The sequence below is a fragment of the Sorex fumeus genome, unplaced genomic scaffold, assembly GCF_029834395.1.
Source record: "Sorex fumeus unplaced genomic scaffold, SorFum_2.1 ptg000007l, whole genome shotgun sequence".
In the NCBI taxonomy this organism is placed as follows: domain Eukaryota; kingdom Metazoa; phylum Chordata; class Mammalia; order Eulipotyphla; family Soricidae; genus Sorex; species Sorex fumeus.
Genome location: NW_026606064.1, coordinates 24,457,843 through 24,479,738, shown reverse-complemented (window position 1 = coordinate 24,479,738; position 21,896 = coordinate 24,457,843). Strand labels below are relative to the sequence as shown.

The following is a 21,896-nucleotide window of genomic DNA, read 5'->3' as shown; positions in this document are numbered from 1 at the left end:
AATTAAAAAAATGATCACTTAAAAGAAACTGAATTATAAATGGGAACACTTAATAACAGATACAACTAATTACTAATATATGTGGTGATTATTCTATCATGAAAAGCAATCAGTTCTCAAAAGGAGAACATGACTCCTGTATGTTTAAATATAGTTTTAAAACACAGTAGCCTGACCATAGAACTGATTTGACTTAGAGCTCTTTGATTGTGTATCCCTCAGTTAGTTAGGATTGGCTGGATTCTGGAGGAGAATCCCCTACAGTTTCTGAACAAAGAAAAACTATATTCTCCTAATCTATCCTCCACAGGACTCAACCTTTCAAGCAGCACTCATACTCAACCTCCTAACTCCAAGTTGCCATCACACTCAAAACTCTCTTCTGCTATTGGGAAGAAGATTGTTTTGACTGGAATTAGTCAGACAGAAGAACCGTACTGCCAACTGCTTCTTTGTACAGCACCTGCTGCCAGCGCCTAAATTCTTGTTATATCCACAACATGGCTTAATCTTTTAACAGTTGGCTTATTGGTGAAGAGCGAAGGGGTCCTTTGTGTCTGTCTTGAGTTGGCACCCAGTATTAACACCATGCTGTTCTTCAAGAAATATTTTGCTGGACCGTTCCCAAGTGATTCTATACAGAGCAGACAATGCCAGGTCTACTATCTCAGCTTCATTTATCATTATTTAAAAAAATAATCCTGCCAAGTCTGGGGCTCTAATATCCTTAAAATGGACAGTCTCTCTTAAGTTTCTCTTCATAAATTCACTTATTTTTTCTTTTCAATTTAATGTTTAATTTAAAGTCTAGCTTTAGACCAAATATTAATGAAAGTGGGTATAATTATTTTTAAATTTGAAAATTGAAAATTATAGTAGTATTCCAAAAGCCTGCAATAGTATGTACTGACACTATCTCTGTATGTGTAATGTGTCTGTATTCACGTGCATGCAAGGGATTTGTAAATAATCTGTATAAAATTATATTAAGTCAGTTCTCAATATATATCATCCTTCACATGATAAAAAACAAAACCTTTACATACTGTTGAGAATCAAAAGAGAAAGCCTCTTTTATTCTTTTGACCACCTATTTTTCTAGATTCCTCTAAATGATGATCACAATGCTGGTAGGCTGAATAAAGTATGATAATATAGTTGCTGCCAGTGATTTTAAAATGGCATAAACATTTGCTAGAATATTAAAACTTCTTGTTTAATATTCTTTTTCTAGCTACTAATGAAAGCACAAACTATTTAATATTCTTCAAATTCAAAATAGTAACAATCACTTTTTTTCCTTATAGACCTACTGAGGAGAAAAGTATAAAAAAATAGAATTTTCTTTAAAAGAGAAGTCATAGATCACAATCTTTATTCTAAACAAATTGTTTACTTACTTTTATGCATATAAATTTTATATAAGATATTCACTTTTGCTATCAAATGTAGCCAAGTGAAGAAAATCAATACATTAAAATGACAATCATAATAAATTTCATAAAATCTCTTTTTTAATATACCTAATGTTTATTCTTATTAAAAAGCATTCTCTAAATCTATTGCTGATCAATAGTCACTTCTAAGGCAAAGGCTGGAAACATTTGTTAGCATAACAATTAGTAAGTACATAATTATGCAATCAAACAAGGCAAAGTATCTAAGATGTAGGTTTGCAATTATAAAAAGGCTTCTAATTATTGTTCTAAAGATAAGGGGGGGATTTGAGATTCTATTTAATGTCTCTCTAATGAAATCTGTTCAGGTTAAAATTTTTCCCTGTAAATATTATTTGGAAAAAATATTGTTTCTTTCAGGGGTTAAGTCAGTGGCAGAGCATATGCTTTGCATATATGAAGTCCTGGGTTTGATCCCTGGCACACAAAAGGAAAAACATGTTTCTCAATGACCTCTGAAGAAATAGAAATGTAAGAAATTGCTTGTCTTCTTAGGCATTTTTATGACATAACAAAGAAGTTCTGCAGTATCCATTACTATTGGATTTATAAGTTTACTTGTATGAATATGCCATAATTCTAGCTTTATAATGGTGATTTTCTTGCTCTCTCCATAACAAAAATTGTAACTAATGTCCTGCTGATGTCTGATTTTGCCAAAAGGCTATGACCAAAATAAGTTTTGATTTGGGCAGAATATATAATGTCCCAAACAGTGCAATCCATTTTTCTCCTCTATTTTTCCATAATCAGTTATATGTCAACTATTATTCTCATGGAATTTTTTTATTTTATATTAACTATCTTGATATTTAAATCCCATCCATTTCATGGAAACATATAATTTTATTTCTCTTAAACTGAAAGCAATCTAAAAATGTTGATATTTTGAGTAACAATAGAGTGTTGTTGAAAGATGTATGTGCCAAATTGTCGATTTGTAATGGAATCCAAATCTCTTTTTGAAATGAATAAAAGAGCAACAGGTTGTAATTGTCAGGGTTATATCTGTCTCCCACAATACTAATAGGGATTATATGTTCCAAATTTTTCTCTGTGGGAAAGGTTTTACTTGTCAATAAGAGACTTAAAAGAACAGTCAGGAGTTGGGCACTGATATCTCTATCCCAAGCCAATTTTAAAACGTCTGCATCAAGAATATCGGCTTCTGCCTCCTTTTTCTTTGCCCTTGAGATAATCCTCTTAGTGTCTTCTTCCCCACAATAAACATCCAGATTCTACAAAAAATAAAAAATAAAAATCCTGATAGCAGCTACCTATCACCTCTGCTTCAACCTCTCTTTAAAACTGCTCCTTTCCCGTTTTTAAATTACTATTTCCAATGCACTGAACACCTCTCTGTATATAGTAAATGGCATTTTCTAAAAGGATTTAAAAGGATTCAGATCTAAAGGAGGATCATTTTTCTCTGAGAGCTTCTCTTTACTAGGCAGCTTATCTAGTTCTTATACTACTTTTTATTTCTCTTAAATTTGATTCAAAACAAGTTTCTCCTTTGAAAAATACACCAGTATACATTTTTTAAAGTGTTATTTATTTGGTTAGAGCGAAAATGACATAGTTTCGACATTACTAAAGTTAGGCCTGCCCCTTCACTTAGACACTGCCTGAGTGTCAAAGCCCCGGCATCTTGCCCTTAAGTAACTTCCATTTTTTAAACTTATTTTAACACTGATTTTATGCTAGCAACAATATCCAATATTATTGTTTTATAGTTCAGTGTGGATGCATCATGTGCGCCGCCAGAGTGCCAGAGCCCCTCCACGCTAATCCAAAGTCCCTGATATATGATCATAGAACTGAGACCTAAGGCATGCAAGTAGGAGCAAGGGGTAGGAGTGGTGTGTGAACTTTATTAAGATGAGTGTTTCCTCATATGCATGGAATCATGTGAATCACTTATGAATGATGACCAAACTACAGAATTATTCCTCTTGCTTTCCAATATTAGAAAATATCATCATCTTTTAAAGTCTTGTTTTGGCATAAAATCTAAAAGAAAAATTTGCTTTAGATGTGTTAACTTTGTGAACTCTTTAATATTCATTCCCGCCCAGGTTTGAGCAAGTTTCTACTGACTGAGTTCATTAATTAGTGACTCTTACTGCACTAACTAACCCTGAGCATCTATATATGGCATCAAAAGTTTCTAACCTTTGCCTTAGAGGTAAGTATATATTTATCAGCAATAGATTTAGAGAATGCATTCAAGTGAGAGAAAAAAAAAATCTAGTACCTAAGAGATTTTGTAACATTTCTTGTGACTGTGATTTTAATTTACATATCAATTTTCTTAACTTGGCCTACATCTACTGTCAAAAGCGAAAATCTTATGAAAAGTAAACAGATTTGTTTCCAATAGAGATTGTGATCTATGAGTATTTCAGGATACTCTTTAGACTCAAGGCATTTCTAAGGTCACCTTCTCCTCTCTGCTACATCGACTCTTAGGTCACCTTACTAACACAAGGACCTTTGGTATTGCTAAAATATTTCCAATATCACCTTGTCTTCCTTCCTTCCTTCCTTCCTTCCTTCCTTCCTTCCTTCCTTCCTTCCTTCCCTCCTTCCCTCCCTCCCTCCATCCCTCCCTCCCCCTCTCCCTCCCTCTCTTCCTTCCCCTCTTTCTTTTTTGTTTTGTTTTGTTTTGTTTTGGAGATACCCAGCTTTGCTCAGGGATTACTCCTAGAGAACTCCAGAAACCACAAGTAGTGGCAGGGATTACACCTGGGTCAACCATGTACAAGGCAAATGTGCTACCCTAGGTATTCTCTCTTTAGCCCCAGCTTTCAATTGCAAGGACAATATCAAGATTAATTAACATTAAAATATGACCTTTATAATCTGATCTTAACTTTCTATAATTTTGTTCTTTATACCCCAAGATGAACTGAAATATACCCAAATTTTAAGCACAGTCTAAAAATTCAAGCCAATAATAATATTAATAGCATCAAAATTAAAATTAAGTTTTTAAAAATAAACAGCTAAACATGGCGCAGAAGGGATATTAGTGAGGATAGCTGGGCAAGAATGATTATGTTGGGTTTGACGTAAAGAAAGATTTATTAAAACTGACAAATCTGGAATAGTGGGAAGAATTTCAACAAGTATTTATTGAACAGGGCTGGAGCGACAGCACAGCAGGTAGGGTGTTTGCCTTACATGTGGCCGACCCGGGTTCGATTCCACCGTCCCTCTCAAAGAGCCCGGCAAGCTACTGAGAGTATCCCACCTGCACAGCAGAGCCTGGAAAGCTCCCCGTGGTGTATTTGATATGCCAAAAACAGTAACAACAAGTCTCACAATGGAGACGTTACTGGCTCCCGCTCGAGCAAATTGATGAACAGTGGGAGGACAGCGCAGAACAGCACTATTTATCAAACACTAACTATACGCTTGACATCATACATGGCACAAATGTGACAAGAGAAGACTGGAGTTGGTGACAAAGGGGAGGTTGAATTCCAGACAAAGAGATCACATGTACATAATAATAGAAATCATGGAGTGTTTCAGAAACAACAAATGAGCAATGACTTGAATTAAACAGAAATAGCTTATTAGAAAACAAGCCTCAGTTTCAGTTCCTGATGTTGCATAGCTTCCCAGAGCCAGCAAATGTGGCTCCAAGCACCCTAGGAGTGTCTTGGTAGCCCCTGTACAACTGAGCCTGAGAACCATCTGCTTATCATTCTAATGCACTGAACTGTCTGTCCAGCCTGGTTAGCCAAGTTTCATGGGCTGTGGCTGTGGCACCCCAGTCTAACTATTGCTTTAGAGCACTCCCATCTGCCTCCAAAGTTAAAATATAAAATACAAGCACAAGCTTAAAAGGATGAAAAGATGTTCTAAGAACACAAAATAATTTGAAATTAATTTCCTCTGGATGATCTTGGAAGGTGACATTAAAAATGAGTTGAATAAAGCTTTACAAGCAGGGAAAGATAAGGGAGGTAGGAGATGGGGTATGGGAGACTCAGACCATTCGTGTCAAAGACTAGCATGTGCCCTGGCACAAATATGCTAAATTAGAAAGCACTGCACACAATACAATTTCTCAGCCCTGACTGCAAGTTTAGGGTACAATGATCAAGAAGAGGAAAACAATAAAAAGAAAACTGAAAGTAGGGAAGACAGAAGAATTATAGGACAGTGATGGACAGATGAGGATTTGGAACTTCAGTTGACAGCAATCAGCCTCAAGAAAGTTTTGAGCAGGAAAATAATATTAGAACCAGGAAGGAGAAAGATCTGAAAGGGCTGTGGCTCATGCTGCATGTGAAAAGGCAGACTTGAATCCTTAGCACCACATGGCCCCCAGAGAACCACCAGGCAGGACCACCAAATACCAGCCCGGATTAATGCAAAATGAATCAGAACTATCGCAAATATATAATATATAGAGCGATAGCACAGCGGGTAGGGCGTTCGCCTTACAAGCGGCCAACATGGCCGACCCGAGTTCGATTCCTCCGCCCCTCTCGGAGAGCCCGGCAAGCTACCGAGAGTATTCGATATGCCAGACACAGTAACAACAAAGTCTCCAATGGAGACGTTACTGGGCCTGCTCGAGCAAATCGACGATCAACGGGAGGGCCTTTACCTTTACCTTTATATATATATGTCAGATAAGTATGAACTATAAAAAAGCATGAAATCTTAGTGTGCCATTCAGTTTAAGCTTACCTTCTACAGTTGCTCAAATAAAGAGAACTGGAGCTCGTGGGGAGTTCAATGGTAGAGCACCTGAATTGCAAAACTGAGGCTGCCAGTTTGATCCTTGACAACATCCCACATACCCGAGCATTATCCTGATGGCAGCGCCACTGCTATCCCTGGCGCCATTACAGAAGTGTGTGGTTTCTGGTATACCACAATCAAGTGTGTGTGAGCATTACAACCAAGCGAGGTTCCATTACTGAGCACTGTAACAGGTATGCAAGTTCCAATTTCCATGACAATAGCAACATAAAAAAGAGGAAATGCTGGGATTTGAAACAATGAATGGACATGGAGAGTATTATACTGAAAGAGATGAGTCAGAGGGAGATGGACAGACAGACTGAATGCAGTCATTTGTGATAAATAAGCGTAGAATGTGACTAATACCCAAGGACAATAGAAATGAGGCCAAAAGGAATGGTCCATGCTTGGAAGCCTGTCACAAGTGTGTATGTGGGGGGGGGGGGGGCAGTTAGTATAGAGAAGAGACCACTATAATCGCATAGTTGGAAATGATCATTTGAACAAGAACTGAGTGCTAAAAGGAGGTAAAGGGATATAACCTTTCAGTACTTGTATTGAAAACCATAATGTTCTAAAAGAAAGACAGAGAGTAAGAGAGAGAATAAGTGAGCAAGGAAGAAGTAGGGGGGCTGGAGAGAGAGAGAGAAAGAAGAAGAAGAGGAAGGAGGAGGAGGAGGAGGAGGAGGAGGAGGAGGAGGAGGAGGAGGAGGATAAGAAGAAGGAGAAGGAGAAGGAGGAGGAGGAGGAGGGGGAGTAAAAGGAGGAGAAGAGGGAGGAGGAGGAGGAGGAGGAGGAGGAGGAGGAGGAGGAGAAGGAGAAGGAGAAGGAGAAGGAGAAGGAGAAGGAGAAGGAGAAGGGGAAGGGGAAGGGGAAGGGGAAGGAGAAGGAGAAGGAGAAGGAGAAGGAGAAGGGGAAGGGGAAGGGGAAGGGGAAGGGGAAGGGGAAGGGGAAGGAGAAGGAGAAGGAGAAGGAGAAGGAGAAGGAGAAGGAGAAGGGGAAGGGGAAGGGGAAGGGGAAGGGGAAGGGGAAGGGGAAGAGGAAGAGGAAGAGGAAGAGGAAGAGGAAGAAGAAGAAGAAAAGAAGAAATGTACACTGGTGAAGAAACGGGTGTTGGAGCACCGTATGACTGAAGCCAATGCATGAACACCGTTGTAACTATTTTACAGTGATTCAATAAAAAAATAAGTAGCAATGTAGTACAGAGCCTGGCAAGCTACCGAGAGTATCTCGCCTGCATGGCAAAGCCTGGCAAGCTACCCGGGACATATTTGATAGCCAAACAAAGTAACAAGTTTCACAAAAAAAATAAATAAATGTTAAAAAGTTAAAATAAGATTAAAAGTAATTTTTGCATGCATTTATGTGGATTTTTTACCACACTTGGCAATGTTCAGGAGCTACTGCCAGTGGTACTTAGGGGACCATGTGATGCTGAGGATTGAATCCAGATTCTGCATATAAGGCACTAGCTCCAGTTCATTAAGATATTTCCCTGTATTTCCACCTATTATATAATCATAGTATTTATTTTATATACATTATATTTTATTTATATTTTAAATTTTATTTTAAACACTATGGTTTACAATATTGATAATGGCAGAATTTCATACAACAAACATTCCAACAACACACCCTCCACCAGAGTGTCAGCTTCCTCCATCATGTGCCAGTCCCCCGCCCCCCACCTTCCTCCCCTTACCATGTCCCTTACAAGTGCCACGCTCCCTATTAAAGACCAGTTAATAGTTTCTGCTGCCTCTGAGTATGGTTTCTTTATTCCTGTTTATTTAGAGCATATGAGGGAAATGATTCTGCATCTGTCCCTCTCTGCTTAAGATCACATTAGCACGATATTTCTTTTTAAAACCGTCTGTTCTTGGACAGTTGGGCTATTTCCAGATTTTGGCTACTATGAATAGTGCTGTAATGAACATATGCATGCAAATTATCTTTTCTGAAGAGAGTTTTTGGTTCTTGGGGTAAATGCCAAGAAGGGGAATGGATGGATCATATGGGAGATAAATTCTTAGTTTTTAAATAAATGTCCATATTGATTTCCCCAAACTATGGATCAAACAGACATTCTCACCCTAGCAAACACTTTGACTTCTGTACTATTTCTCTCAAACCTGAATAGCAATTTTTAAATGTATCTTTTGTAATGTCTGCCAGACCAGTCAACTTCCTACCCAATGTTTTTTTTAAGTCCTCTCTTTATTTCAGGGTGACTTTGGGTTTTGAATTCATGAGTCCATAAACTATAAAGTTTTTGTAGCTGCAATAAGCAATAAACATAAACATGTTTTTTCAGTTAAAAAAAAAAACAGGGGGCAGAGCACATGCTTTGCATGCAGCCCTGGGATTCGATCCTGACACTCCATATGGTCTCACATATTGTCTCCCAGGAGTTATTCCTGAGTGCATAGTCAGGAGTAACACCCGAGAATCTTTGGGTGTGACCCCAAAAGTCAACAAACAAAAAAAAAACAAATAAAAAATTTACTACTTTGGAGATACATTTACAGTGTTAGTCACAAACCAGCTGGAACAAGAGTAACTTCTTTACTGACAAGATTTATAAATACAGATTAATCAACATCTCTTTTGGACTGAGTTGAGTTCTCAAGAGTTGAGTTTCCTAAAGAGCTCACTTTCCTTAGATAGACTGATCTACAGTATAAGTAGTGAAGATCCTAAAGTACAAAGAATAATAGTCGTCTTCATGACTTTCTTAAGCAACTCAAGCATATTAATAATGCTGGTCAAGAAGATAATATGCTAAGCAGTAGTATTTAAATGACAAAGTTCAGGTAAAATATTTTCAATTCTGAGTGTTATATCTTGAGTCAGTTTTAAAATCTTTAATTAAAAGAAAGTAAAGTATATATTTGACTCAATACTCCTAATTCGGTTTTTTAAACATACACAAATATTCAGAGTATTCAGTCCAATATACTGAATACTTGATACATAAAATAAACTAATTTAGCATAACAAATAATTCTGACCTTGTTCTGTAGGAAATGGTTTTCCAAGTCCAACTTTTCAAATTGATCTGGTGTCTGCTGACTGGTATAGTTGAAATTAATTGGAAAGCCTTCACAAACTTCCCAACTAAGAAAAGAAAAATATTTTATTATTTTTGTTAGAATAAAATTTATTTATTATACTCTTCATTAATAAAATAATCTAAGCTTATTAATATAAAGTAAGAGAAAATCAATGTATAGATTATATTTGTATTAAACATAAATTTGTAAAAGTGCTTTGGTTTCCATAATTGAAAAAGGAAAGGCTTTAACTTTTAAAATCTTATGGCTAAATATGAGAATTAGGCATGGGAACTAAATAACTAATTAATTATTAATAGAACAAAAAATAAAATAGTATTTAATCTAATGGAATCATCCATCTTCATTTCTATATTTATACCCTGAATCCATTACTTTATGAATAATAAGGATTTGGTGGAGGGGCACACCTGGCTGTACTTGAGTCTTACTTTTGGCACTGCACTCAGGGGTCACTCCTGATCATGGTAAGGGGATCATATTGGGGGCAGGGGATAAAATCCAGGTCAGTCACTTGCCGTACCCACTGTACTAGCTGTCCAGTCAGTCCCGTCCCAGTAAGGATGTTTTACTACCTATAGAGTATACAGCAAGCATGTTAGTTTGACATTTTTAACTCACAGAAAAATCAAAGTCCAGTTGGAATATGGGTAAATAGCGAACTAGAGAAAATTGAGTTTCATTCTTAATTCAGCTGAATTACTTATTTTAAGCAAGCAAGTCCTGACTCTAAATCAACTAGCACCAAAGCAGTATACTATTTTTTATTAAATTCTGAGAAATATAAATAAGAGTATGATCAGTAAGACTTCAAATAATCAACTTTAAACTAAAGTTCAAATGAACCAAATATTAAGAATATTATTTTTGAATTAGTTTATATTCAATAAGAACTGTTTCATATAGTGATACTTGGAGCTCTAGATCTAATTTGAAAACATCAATAAAATAATAGTCTCTGCATCTGGGGAAGAAATGTATAAATAAAAAATATAAACCCAGGGGCTGGAGCTATAGTCCAGTAGGTAGGGCATTTGCTTACACGCAGCCGACCTGGGATCAATCCTCCACACCCACGCCAGTATCCCATATGGTCCCTCAAGCCTGCCAAGAGTAATTCCTAACTGCAGAGCCAGGTAATTTCTGAACATTTCCATGTGTGATCATCCCCCCCAAAAAAGACCAAAAAATTATAAATTCCAGCCAGCAGTGGGGGGTGGGAAACTGGGGACATTAGTTGGGGGAAGAGGGCACTGGTGAAAGGATTGGTGTTAGAACATTATACCCCTAAAACTCAATCATGAATAATTTTGTAAGTCATGGTTAATTAATAAAAACATTTAAAAATTAAAACTATGTATAAATCTCTAGCTAAAAATTAAAGAAAAAAAGCAAATTTAATAGTTTAGAGGTTCAGAGAGATAGTACAAGGGTTAAAACACTTGCCTGACATTTATTTGGTTGACCCCAGTATCACATATGATCCCCTTGAGAACTGTCCCAAACTCCCTCCACCACCACCCCCCGCCAAAATCTAGTAGTTCAGGAGAAATTATTGATCATAAAATATGCGCCCAGCATATTTCTTTTGTTTTCAGGTTTTCAATTTCATCAGATAAAGCACTTTATAGGAACTTTTGTGTGAGAAAACATGTGAAAATTTAATGATTCCATGAAAACTATCTATTTAGAATATGCACTAAAAAGTTTTTACATGTCAAACAAAAGTATTGCCTCTGCAAAGCAAAAACTCTATTAATTTGTTGATTGTCCCATATGTTTTTTAAACCCAAGGAAAGTTAATAAATCCTTTAGGCACTAAATCATTCTACCATGCAATAAGTCAATAATTAAGATGATTCAAAAAACACTTTTTAGATTTTCAATAGCTCACTCTTGGAAATCCTGAATGAAGCGATTACTTTATCCAAGCATATATTAACTTACTTGTCACATCCAGGTAAGAGAACAGAGTTAGGATCCAAGAAAGTTTTATATGCAACTGTAATGCCCCCACTGTCAAATGCAGCCACTTGGTCAAAGGTCAAACCCAAAACAGGAGTTAGTGAAGATCTGAAAAATAAATAGTAAAAACATCAAAGCTATCTAAAAAGTAATAGAAAATAAAAAATAAAGCATGAGCACAAATAATGAATCATACATTTTCACATCTTATAAAATCTAGAAATAAATGCATTTATTGCATACCACTATATACTAACACCCCAAATACACATTTTTAACTTACTGACTGATTTAATATGCCAAAGATAATTGAAGAAAATGTAATTCAAATCTCGGAACCCAACAGGTTTTGGCAGAAATCCCTCCAGATTTAAGTGTTAAAATTTCAGAACTTCAAAATTGCGCAGCCACTACTGCAGTCATGTGACATCATATGTTATTCATAACCAGCAATAGAAAACAAAGTGTCTATGGTTTCCTTTTCAGTACATCTGAGTGTTGGGGTAAAATCTCAAATGGAATAATGGTGGGTCTGGTGTCAAAATATTAAATGTGATCAAAGTAGAGAGAGAGTAATGTGGAAATCATCTGCCCCACAGGTAGGGGGAGGGTGTGGGATGGCGGTATATTGGGGTTGTTGGGGTGGAGAATGGGCACTGGTGAAGGTACGGGAGTTTCATTGTATGACCGAGACTTAAACCCAAAAGCTTTGTAACTGCTCTCACGGTGATTCAATAAATAAAATTATAAAAAATGAAAAAAAAATTCAAGAATAAAAGCAAAGTACTTAGATAAGAAAACCAATCAATTGTTCATTTGTCATTAATATGACACTTACTTGGTGGGTGTAACTGTCACATACCAACAACAATCTTTTTTTTGTAGGGGTAAAATAAGACAATTTTTTAAATTGAATTAAACTACTTAAATGTGAGGGGAGAGAACAAGGAAAAGTATATGTTTGAGAGAGAGCAGAGGCTTCTCCAGAGTGGAAAAATCGAGCAAAGAAATATAGAGACAATCAAGTAAAATACATGCTCAAGGTAGAACAAGGGCTTGAAGAGCAAGTCCCAACAATAATCTTTAGATCTGGCAATTAAATCAATCCTTAATGTTTGACTGCAAACAATCATTTTGTTCTTGGGGAACAGGAGAATAGCTCCCAAGCAGGCTCAGAGAGTCCCGGATACACTTTGTGATAGCCGGGCTGTTCAATGCCTGGGCCTTGTGTTAAAGTGTTGCTCAAGTGCAGCAATGCTGGGAGCCAACAGGGTAAAACAATGTTAAAATAATTTGCATATGGAGCCAGGGCCTTATATATACAAAGCACGCGCTCTACCACTGAGCTACAACCCCAACCCCCAATTTTTTTATATGTATAAATATATTAAATACTGTGTTGATTCAATTTAGGTTAATTAATTAATTTATTGTTAAATTCTAAGTTTTTGGGTCATACGCAACATTGCTCGGGGGTTACTGCTTCCTGGCCCTGCTCTCAGGAATCACTTTCTTGGAGGACCATATGGGATGCTGGGGACTGAGGCTGGGATGAGCTCATGCAAGACAAGCACCTTACCTGCTGTACTATCTCTCCAGCACCCCAATTTAGTTTACTTTAATTAGTCATATATTGTTTTGTGGAATTACCTGATCTCTTTAAATAAAAAATGGTATAGTTAAAAACAAAAACAGGCATAGTCTAGATTAAAGAGGACTAAACAAAATAACAAAATCCATGTAGGAAAGGTAACTCAATAAGTTGGGTGTATACTGTGCATACAGGAGGTCTAGGTTTGATCCCTGGCAACATACTGTCTCCTGAGCAGCCCTTAGAGTATCCTCCAAGCACTGGGAGCAGCCCCAAAGCAATGTAAATATGGCCTTAAAAATATTTTAAAAAACACACAGAAAAACCAAAAGAAAATAACAATGTAATATATAAATCTCATTTAGCTAGTGAGTTAAAAAAGCACATTTTTGGTGACTTGATATAGTTTGCATATTAGATGATATTATATTACTTTTGACCATGTTTGATACTATAACATGTTGATGTATGTGACCAGTAGCATTTAAGAATGAAGCTTAGGGGCTGGAGCAATAGTACAGAGAGTAGGGTGTTTATCTTGCATGCGACCAACCCAGATTTGATTCCCAGCATCCCATATGGTCCCCCAAGCACTGCCAGAAGTAATTCCAAAATTTTTTCATCTCTACTGGTAGAGTGCAAAGCCAGTAGTAACCTCTGTGCATCGTCGGGTGTGACCCAAAAAGCAAAAAAAGAATAAAGCTTTATGAGAGAGAGAGAGAAAGAGAGAGAGAAGGAAAGAGAGAAGAAGAAGAAGAAGAAGAAGAAGAAGAAGAAGAAGAAGAAGAAGAAGAAGAAGAAGAAGAAGAAGAAGAAGAAGAAGAATCACCTTTCATAGAGGCAGGCTGGAGGGTGGGGGGTGGGAGGTGATGGGAGAGAAACTGAGGATACTAGCACTGGGAAATGTACACTGGTGGAGGGATAGATGATGGAAAACTTACGACTGAAATCTAATCTTTAACAGCTTTGTAAGGGTCTAGTTCAGTGATTCAATAAAAAAAATAACAGTGAATTGCATAATAAAAAAATAAAGTTTTAATGGCTGTTGGGATTTATTTCAAACTATTCAAAAGCAAAAGTGCAGTGAAGTGATGAACAAAAAAGATATGGTAAAAATGATTATCTGTATAAAAGGGAGAAAAATGCACAGGTCTTCATTGTATTTCTTCAAGTTTTCTGTAAATTGGGTTTTATTGAGAAATAGTTTTAGTGGAAATATAAGTAAAAGACTAAAATAGAAGAAAATATTGGGCAAATACATCCTTTGCGAATGTGGACTGTCTTCCTATGTCACCGGATATTTGATGTTATGATTATCTCCTAAAAATAAAATTTATTTAGTACATAATACACATTTCCTCAATATATTTTTAAAAGTTGATTTAAATAACTTTTTGGATATAAATTTTAGAAGTTTTAATACTAGTAAAAGAGTATGTCGTTCCTGAGTGCTTTACACTGAACTTGAATCTAGACAGAGAGAGAAAAAAAAAAAACAGTATCCTATTAAGATGGCCATGTAGTAGGACAAATACACACACTTGTGGATTCCTCCACTACAATCGTAATTTGATTTTAGAATATTCATTTCACAGATTTAATATTTTATTAGTTATTCCATATATTTTTCCAATGAATAAGAGTTTGATCTTAGGGAAATATTATATTATATAATTATAATAAACATCATTACAATATCAAAATTAGTTGTTTCCACTTCAACAATGACATTAAGAAATAGCAATCACACATGTTTAAAATTTTTTATTGCAACTTGAAGAGCTTGCTAAATTATTCAAGAATCCTGCCACTTTAAAATACATAATTGTTTCTTTTATCAATGTAAAAACAATCCTCACAATGTATATAAATAGTATTTTGAAATCAGCTGTGGAGAAAATACTATTCCTTACAGATTATTTATTTTATTTCTATAAATTATGCAACATAAAGAAGTAAGCATTTAAATTTTGGGCAAAATTTTTTCATCTCTACTGGTAGAGATGAAAAAAATCATAATATGTGACTCACAATTCGTCTTTGCCAACTTCTCCCAAAACCTTCATGGATAGCTGAACAAACTTGTGTCCATATTTGAAATTTTAACTATTAAGCACATAGCAAACTTAATCAGCACCTACTTTATATTATTTTCATTATTCTATGTGATCAACTATAATCTGTAATAAAAATCATTTCCTTCCATTCCATTCTGTAAAAAACTAAAAACAACACTTGAAAGTAGACAAAAACGTGTGTTTAAGTTTCCTGACAAGCAGTTTCAGAGTTCAGCTGGATGTGTCCTGTCAAAATATGCATAAATTTCCAAGATACTCCCACAATCACCCAGCGCATCAATGTCTGTAGACTGTAGCCTTTTGCTTCTTTCAGAAGCACAGATAATTTTATGCAGGGATTTACCAATCTGCAAAAATTTACACAATGCTCAGCTATAACCAGTAATTATTGTGGGATAACGCGAGGGACTTTGAGGAATATACCTTTGATAGGAGGGGGCTTACAGGCTTTACCAATTTATCTTTAGCTGTGTTGTCATTGGGCTTTAAAGGTTAAGACTTGATTTGTGAAAACATAGAGAGATAGTGGGGAATCATGTGGTCTACAGCTTCATAAATCTTGCTTAAGATCCTTTTCAATTACCATCCATTTCTCCTTTAAAAAGGGACAAAAAATAGAGGAGTGGAAGCAGGTCAGGGCAGTGTGCGACAATGACAGTGTGATGGGCTTGGGCCCCCCGTGGCGTTTCCATCTGCTATCATTAAGGTGACTACTCAGACATGAACAAATCCCACTTGCTGTGCTGACAGGCAGACTTCAAGAACTATGACAAGGCATTAAGACAGAAAGTCAGAGAGAGAGAGAGAGAGAGAGAAAGAGAGAGAGAGGAAAGTTGTCACAATCACAAACAATACTGCCTTGCAAAAAAATGCCCCCCAAATTTTATGTGAATTAATTTTTTTCATTAAAGGTGTTCCACGGCTTCTCCGTTCTCTCTCTCTCTCTCTCTCTCTCTCTCTCTCTCTCTCTCTCTCTCTCTCTCTCTCTCTCTCTCTCTCTTTTATGAGCTCAATGGAGACTGAGGACCTGCAGAAGAAACCAATCCCCTCCCTCCTACCTGAACGTTTCACCATAAGAGACCCAAATTTTCTGCTCATTCTTCAGCAAAAGAGGATTTTTAATTTCTTGACCATGCTCATCGAAAAGCCGGGCTGAAGAAAAACTGAGGCCTGGTGGGTTGCTGGAAGAAACTTGAAGCCTTTGATGAATCTTCAGAAGTAACTGGGTGGTGTTGGGGGTGGGGTAGGTGGGGGGGGCGGGGCAGGGGGAGAACAAATGAAGAAGAACAAATAACCTAAAATGTAAACATCTGTAATAAACTGTCTGTACTCTGTAACAAATGAAGTCCAAACAAATGATAATTAAATTCATATAGAATGTTAAAGGAAGTGTGAAATGACAGCCGAGATGTTTAGCTCAGTGTAAAGTAACAAAATGAGCATGGGCTTTTAACCAGCAGGGGGTGCCACAGGCTTGTGATTGAGCTCTGACCCTTGGGCACCGGGACTGAAAGCAGATGTGACAATCTTACAGAAAGGGCATTTAGCTTCTGCACACGCCGAAGGTTCTCTTCCGTTCGGGCTGGGCTTTCCTTGTCTGAACTACGCTGACTGCTGGGGTCCTTCTAGAATCTCTTTCAGTTTACATTCAGCTATTTCCCCAGTCCCGGCTAACCTCAGACAACCGCCGCTGGAACCGTTTACTCCTAGCCCAGTTGCAAGAAATGATTCCCCCGACTAGCTTGGTTCACTGGGAACTCGCCTGCGTGTGTTTTAATTAAGCGCCCTGCAAAAAGCTCGCGGGCAGCTTCGGTAATAAGTGTTTTCAAGTTGTGAATGAGGCATATTTGAAGTGTGAAGCATATGAAGTCTGGCATTTCATACTTGAAATAATAGCATTGCCTGGGCTCATTTTTTGTCATTGAGGGTCTCTAAATTAATCACAGTTTCCGTTTCGGCCATATTTCAAACGGGAAGTAAACCTATCTGAATTGTATTGCCTGTGGAATTGTAAAAGATATTTTTTTCAGCTTGCTTTGTCACCTCTGTTGGAGTGCTTGGGCTTCTGTTATTTCCTGCTCAGCACCCCACACAATCCATCACTCTGCTCTCCCCCTCAGCCTTCGGCCACAGGCTTCTTTTCCTTCTTTCCCATGTCAGTTCTTGTGTCTCTCAATTTCTCGTTACTCTGTAATCTCTGCAGGGATGCGAATATAGCTGTGGCCTTTTCTTGCCTCGCTGCTGTTCTGTTTGGGTGCCTTTTTTGATCCTCCTATTAATACCCATTGAAGGTACATTGAAAAGTGCTAAATGACAAGGCTCAGAGCAAAGAAGGGAAAGCTGTGATTCTGTCATTTATCTTATGTTTTCTTACCTACTGGCTACAAACTCCTAACCCAGTGAAATAGTTCCTTTGAACTTTACATAATGCCTAAGGTTTAGGCTTTGCCCTGATTAGAGATAAATAATCATAATCTCCAACTTCATTGTTTAATCAGCACTACCTTAGATAGATTTTAACCACTGGCATAAATAATGGAAATGGTAATATACTTTACATTTCATACTTCTCATTCAGCAATGCCAACTTATTTGAATAAGAAACAATAATTATCATTTCTCTTTTGGAGTATAATAGACAAAGGTATCAAATTAGTAAAAACCTAGACTGTTTCTCTTTTCATTGGAACCAAAAACACATTTTGCAATCTGTGCAGATTGTATTTACAAAGACCTACATTTATTTCCGGGTAGTTTCAATCCTGATCTTACTTTTTGTTGCTTTACTATTATTTTGGAAGACATGTAATGTTGATCATTTTTTAAATCACAGTGATTTTGCTTTGCAGTCATCACCTTCTTGTGTAAAATTAAAGATAAGATTGAAAGCGTGATCCTGGAGAGGAAATGTGTCCAGAGTGAGCAGGGATCTGGGGTGGGGAAAAATGTGAGCACCTGACCACTTAACCGAATTCACGTTCACAGGAGTTGCATTGCAATCTCTATTTTTCTCAACTTGGTAACAGACTGCATTTTAGGTGTTCAAAGATGGCCTAGAAAAGATATGGGGCAACAGGTCTATCATCCACAGGTCATCAGTTAGAGCTGGGCCACAGTGACCAAAAATTGTGATAATTTCCACCCATTTATTTTTAAAGCTATCATCACTAAACCTTTATAGGATAAGAATGTGTGCAGGGCTCTGAGAAGAATGGGAAATATCTTAGGCTTGTGGTTGAGACAAGTGTGCACCCAGGAAACAGTGGTCTTTGGAGGTTCTTGGCTCTTCTAACTAATTTTATAATGCCCCTTATTCAAGTGTGCCCCCGCCACACACATTTATTTGCATAGAGAAATTAAGCACTGATCAATCTCAGTAGCGAATCAACCTAAAAAAAACTCTGTAGAGTAATATATTTATAGATAAGATAACATAAATATGATCTATAATTTTAATCTGAGCTACAAAGTAAATAGTCTGCTATGGGGGGAGGGGAAGAGGGGAAAAGAGGGATAGAGACAGGTGGAGAATTCCAGGAAGGCCTTTGTATCAATGTAGTTCCTAGAGTTAGAGATATCATGTTGAAAACAAACTATCTGGTTCTGAATTCTTCTCTCTCCAGTCAAAGTAGCATTTTCATTTTTTCCAATCACCAAGATGAGTGTCTTCCAATTTTATGAAATTTTAGTAGCTGACTGCAAAGGTCAGATCATGTATACTACCAAAGAAAAGTTAATCTGAGAGTGTGGGGGAAGTAAACTTCTAAACAAAGGCAATAACATCCCCAATACTTGGGAGCACTTGGGTGGATAATCACAATTTGTAAACAATAGGGTTTTCAGTATTCTTTTACGCAAGACAAAGGATCCCATTATGCTGGTTTTGTCTAAGAAGGATACTAATTGTTTTGAAAATACGCAAAGGTAAGAGCACATAAAATACCACTTCTAAAGGAGCCGAGGAGAAAATTAAGGTTGCAAGTTAGTTACTCAGTTCTAGGGCTTAGAAATATTCTTTGCTAAAAACTAGTCCTCCACATATCACACAAGTTTAAACAAGAGGGCAATCCCAGAATGGGGAGACAAAAATACAAACATCATGAATATTGAGATGCTATTTTAAGAGGTTAAAATTAATACTAGGCTAAAGCTGAGGCTAAGGAATTTACAAGTCAAGCTTGAGAGTTATCAACCTTTGCTCGAGGCCCTCCCGTTGTTTGTCGATTTGCTCGAGCAGGCCCAGTAACGTCTCCATTGGAGACTTTGTTGTTACTGTGTTTGGCATATCGAATACATCACGGGGAGCTTGCCGGGCTCTCCGAGAGGGGCGGAGGAATCGAACTCGGGTCGGCCTTGTTGGCTGCGTGTAAGACAAACGCCCTACCGCTGTACTATCGCTCCAGCCCATTATTGCAGCCGCGGTAATTCCAGCTCCAATAGTGTATATTAAAGTTGCTGCAGTTAAAAAGCTCGTAGTTGGATCTTGGGAGCGGGCGGGCGGTCCGCTTCGAGGCGAGCCACCGCCCGTCCCCGCCCCTTGCCTCTGGCGCCCCCTCGATGCTCTTAGCTGAGTGTCCCGCGGGGCCCGAAGCGTTTACTTTGGAAAAAATTAGAGTGTTCAAAGCAGGCCCGAGCCGCCTGGATACCGCAGCTAGGAATCAACCTTTACAGGCTAATAAATGATTACTATTTACTAAACAACTTTAGAGATGTAACTTTCTAAATTAAGTATAAATAACAGTAAAGACAATAAATAAACAGGCAGGAAACTCACTCTCTGCATCATATCACAAGGTTGAGTTAGACTATTGGCCCCCAAATCTTTTCTGCTGATACAAACAGTTATCTCACCAGAGTCTTTACCATCTTCAAATATCTGAAAAATAAATGCATTCAAAGTAAGAAACAAACACATGCACATACATATGTGTGTATTGTACACCTATGTGTTCAATACATACATAACTGAAGTTGGTTCTGGTTCTGCACAATATCTTGCCAATTCAAAGTCATTAATATCAAAATTATGGTACAAATACACGGCGTAATATTATATAGCTGTTAGGGAAAATGAAGTTATGAAATTTTCTCATAAATTGATGGACATGGAGAATACCATGACGAGTGAAATGAGTCAGAAGGAGGATAGATCTAGAATGATTAGACTAATCTTTGGTATATAATCACGGTCCTCCCGTTTTCATCGATTTGCTCGAGCGGGCCCAGTAACGTCTCCGTCATGAGACTTGTTGTTACTGTGTTTGGCATACTGAATACGTCACGGGTAGTTTGCCAGGCTCTGCCGTGCGGGCGAGATACTTTCGGTAGCTTGCTGGGCTCTCGGAGAGGGGCGGAGGAATCGAACTCGAGTCGGCCAACATGGCCACTTGTGAGGCAAACGCCCTACCGCTGTGCTATCGCTCCAGCCCTTGGTATATAATATATATCATATATATATGATGTATATGAGACCGAAACCCAAGGACAGTAGAAACAAGGGTCAAGAGAATTGGTCCATGGTTGGAAGCCTGCCTCAGATGCTGAGGGGAAAGGTAGTTGGGAGAGAGAAAGGGAGAAGGGACCACTATGATAAAGATAGTTGTCAATGATCACTCTGGATAAGAACTGTGTGTTGGAAAAAGATAAAGGAACAATATGATAACCTCTCAATACCTGTATTGCAAACCATTGTCCCAAAGAGGGGGGTGGAGACAGAGACAGAGACAAAGAGAAAGAGAGACAGAGACAGAGTGAGAGAGAGAATGAAGGAAAGTGCCTGCCATAGAGACAGGCTGTGGGGAGGGTGGCAGGAGGGAAACTGGGAACATTTGTGGTGGGAAATGTACATTGGTGGAGCGATGAGTATTGGAACACTGTATGACTGAAACCCAGCCATGATTAGTTTGTAACTCTGTATCTCACAGTGACTAAAAAAATAAGTAAAAACAAAAAACCCAAATTCATTTTTATATAAACTGCAAAATGAGTACCACCTGCACAAACACATGCAAATAAGTAATAGGCAATAAAAAGCAACAGTGCTAGAAAAGTGTAGCGTTTCTCCCTTCAATGTCTTTAACCTGATTGCCCACAATCGAAAAATAGACAGAAACCTGACTGTTTAAAGGAGAAATCGGAAACCACAGGGCAGGCATCCAAGAAAGGTCAGCCAGAGATTTCATTCTTCTTGAAAACCATAAAGCTACAAATGATGTGAGGAATGTTTGCCTCCTATTTTAAAACATAAGACTATATTTTTTAATACTGTATTGTTTGAATCACAAGTAAATTAAACCAGACAGATTTACCAGCAGCAGAATAAGGAGATTATCCATTTCTAGCACATATATACAAGGCTTTGAGACCAGAGATCAGAGTCATCACTTTCCATAACACATACCACACGCACAGTGAGGTGGGCAGAAGAAAGGGGGAAGAGAGCAAAGGCTCCAGTAAGAATCCTATCAAACCAGTCTTCACTGCCTGCCAGAGTGAGCCCCAACCTCACATCACGCTGAGAACCCATGTGGGACACGCCATTCTACAAAGGTAATATTTTCTCAAGCTGAAATCCTAGGAGGTTCTGTTTTTCTTAGGATCCAGCACTACTAAAATCTGCATTTCTATATATTTTTAAAATTCAGGCATTAAATACTGTTTTTTCTCTGCATAACAAGCATTTTCCCTATTGTTCAATGTCTAAATAAAGATGGTCTTCTGTGGCTGACTAGAAACAGGAGAAAAATGTCTACCTTTATTTTCCCTGCTGTCTGATCCTTGATTGTTACAAAAAAAAAAGCACATCTGGCTGTATTGACTCTCTGCATGGACTAATACTCCACTCCCTCTAAAATTAAATTCTCACTCTTGGAGTAAAATGATGCAAAAAGAGAGAGAGAGAGAGATAGCAAATTCTAGTTGTGTTTCCAAGAAATAAGGTAATATAACCTCAAACAAACAC

General features: G+C 37.6%; 1 protein-coding gene across 1 annotated transcript in view; it reads right to left on the bottom strand.

Annotated features, from left to right (window-relative positions):
* The window catches only part of DCDC1 (doublecortin domain containing 1), a 509,452-nt gene that overhangs the window by 219,343 nt on the left and 268,213 nt on the right, over positions 1–21,896 (bottom strand). The window contains 4 exon segments of the mRNA XM_056135538.1: positions 9,239–9,344; positions 11,249–11,374; positions 15,994–16,157; positions 19,710–19,811. Of these exon segments, the coding sequence (XP_055991513.1) occupies positions 9,239–9,344; positions 11,249–11,374; positions 15,994–16,157; positions 19,710–19,811 (498 nt within the window).